The following is a 2,821-nucleotide window of genomic DNA, read 5'->3' as shown; positions in this document are numbered from 1 at the left end:
ATATTCTGGTTTTATGATTGAAAAGACATTATTAATTAATTATTATTATGTTTGTTTTCTCCACTCTCTCCCTCCCCCTCCCCCTTTTTTCGTTATGCCCATTTTGAGTGCTGGGGGTGCATTTATTTCATTTTGAACTGATTTTGTCATTGCAGAAGATTCTCACAAAAAATAAAATTGAGGTGAAAAAGGCTGTGAAACAACCCCCGACCAGACGGACACAAAACAAGCACATGAATTGAATGAGTATTCTTTTATTGTAATTTTTAATCAAAATATTTTAAGATGACATATTGATATAAACTGATAACATTCACTTCAATTTTATTGTATGTTTAAAATTCATTGACCCTGGGATTGTTTCTGCAAGTTCTTTTCCTGCCAGGACAATCTTAGATCTCTGTACTAAATCTTGTTCTGTTGTCTCAAAATCTGACATAGACACCACATACATCACATTTATCATCACACCCTTAAAAATGAGTATGAAATTTCATGCAAGTAGGAATCTGAGCTTCGGTGAAACGGCAAATATGAGTCCTGAAACCACCAGGGTGGCCCTGATTCACAAAGTGTTGGTTTCCCAGGCTGTTTAGGAGGGAGTTAGAACACAGAAGCAGACAGATAATGCTTTGTTGAAGTCTCTGAAAAAAATGGTTAATTTAAGCACGCAATTAGTCCCATTGTAGTCAAGTGCTTAAAATCAACCCTGTCTTCCTGTATAATGAATTACATATTCATGATCCCCTAAATTTTTCCAGATAATGGCCAACTAGAACCTGCTTCCCAGAGTCAATAATTCAATTCAGATTCCTCCCTGTTAGAGCTGTTCAGGAGGATATTTCTGTGAAAATTGTTGAAAGAAAACAAACTTCTGATTTTGTCTCAATATTTACACTTGTTTCCCTATTTTTGGTTGAAAAAAAAATGTTTTGGTGTATTCCCCCATCCACTTTCACATTTCAACTTTCCTCACCTTTTTTTCTAGTGAAAAAACCTGCACTTTCTTTTAGTTTTTACTTCTTTCCCCTGGAAACGTGCATTACAAATGGTGAGGTGAGGACAAAGTGTTACTTTCTCTCCCTTTAATTTTTTTATACTCATTTCAATATTTTTCTGGTGGGAAAAAAGTATGGTTTTCCAACTTTCTCTTTACTTTGTTATTTTCTGAAAAGTGAGATACAAGTCTGTTTCTTTTCCAGTGAGAGGAAATATTATTTTCTCTCATCTTTAAATGTTCTTTTTACTTTTTTTCACATTCTTACAGGTTATGAAATTGAAGTAAAGTAGGGAAAAAAATCTCTCACTTGTTTAACTTTTTCCATTAAAAAAGTGAGGAGAAGAGTAAAAATAAAAGCAAAACTCCATTTTTTTTCACTTTTGCAAGGCAGTTAAAATATTAAAATGTTTCCAAAAGTGTTCTCTTCCCCTGTTTTCTGTCCAAGGTGGAACAAGCAGGTCGGACTATCTCAAGTCTTGTGAAAACTACAAATGTATTGACAGGTTTTTGCAGGGCCTGCTTGACCTCTCTGTTTCTCAGGCTGTAGATGAGCGGATTGACCAGGGCGATCAGAACAGTGTAGAAGACTGAGAACACTTTGTTCAGGGCTTCCAGTGTGTTGGTTTTGGGGAGCAGATACACAAAGATTATGATCCCACAGAAAATTGTCACCACCATGAGGTGAGAGGAGTAGGTGGAAAAGGCTTTTTGCCTGCCAGTGGTGGAAGGGATTTGCAGGATACTGAGGATGATATAAACATAGGACATCAGGATAAGAAATGGGGGCAGGGTGAATATTGAAGCCAGAATGAGGATAGCGAGTTCAACCAGACGGGTGTCACTACAGGACAGTTTTATTATTGGGCTGAAATCACAAAAGAAGTGGTCAATTTCATTGGGGCCACAGAAAATGAATTGGGACATCATGGAGGTGATTATGGTGCTAGCCAGAAACCCACTTACCCAAGAAGCAGTTGCTAGTATGGCACAGACCTTGCCGTTCATGGGGGCTGCATAATGCAAGGGTTTTCAGATCATTAAATACCAATCATAAGACATCACAGATAAGAGATAACACTCAGCAACTACTCAGCAACTCATTGGTGTGGAAAGGAATTTAGGTGGACTGAAAAAAAAGTGTGAGAAAATTATTGTGAATAATAAGGATATAGCCCATCATTCTAATAGCTAGGACGGAAACTGATAAAAGAATTACATCCTTATTGTTCAGGTCATAGACAAACAGTAGCAAATGGCAGCTATGAAGAAACTTCCATAATTGGTTAATTAATCCATAATTGTCCATTACAGAGATTCTATACTTTCTCCTGGCCACCATACGACCCAGAATGTAAGTCATAGAGTGAGGATCTGAAGGTATTACCAGTGAAATGGCAACATTTATAATTAATTTCAGAGTTGTTCCAAGCTCAAGTTAGCTAAAACCCTTTTACCATTAACAGTTCTCTAGCATGAGAAGAGAGGGGGAAGTTAACATTGTGTTTGCTAATACACAAAGGCCAACTTTGTCATTCACATTTCACCTAGACCCTAGTTAGATGTTTAAAAAAATGATTCAGCTTTGAAACAACCCTTAACACTCAGTCATACACAGTTGAACACCTGGGAAGTCATAAGAACATACTTGGTCAGACCAAAGGTCCATCTAGCCCACTATCCTGTCTTCTGACAGTGGCCAATGCCAGGTTTCCCAGAGGGAATGAACAGAACAGGTAATCATCAAGTGATCCATCCCCTGTTGCCCATTCCCAGCTCCTGGCAAACAGAGGCTAAGGACACTATCCCTGCCCTGGTAAATAG

The 2,821-nt window shown here is 37.9% G+C and overlaps 1 protein-coding gene across 1 annotated transcript; it reads right to left on the bottom strand.

Annotated features, from left to right (window-relative positions):
* Positions 1-1,342: 1,342 nt before the first annotated feature.
* LOC144273861 (olfactory receptor 5P55-like) lies at positions 1,343-2,080 on the bottom strand. The gene is given in 1 exon segment (XM_077832556.1): positions 1,343-2,080. A coding segment is annotated over 1 exon segment (660 nt). The 5' UTR covers positions 2,060-2,080; the 3' UTR covers positions 1,343-1,399.
* Between the last annotated feature and the right edge of the window lie 741 nt (positions 2,081-2,821).

This window comes from Eretmochelys imbricata, chromosome 13 (assembly GCF_965152235.1).
Source record: "Eretmochelys imbricata isolate rEreImb1 chromosome 13, rEreImb1.hap1, whole genome shotgun sequence".
NCBI classification, from domain to species: Eukaryota; Metazoa; Chordata; order Testudines; family Cheloniidae; genus Eretmochelys; species Eretmochelys imbricata.
Note: the sequence above shows the minus strand (reverse complement) of the source record. Positions and strands in the feature narration are given on the sequence as shown.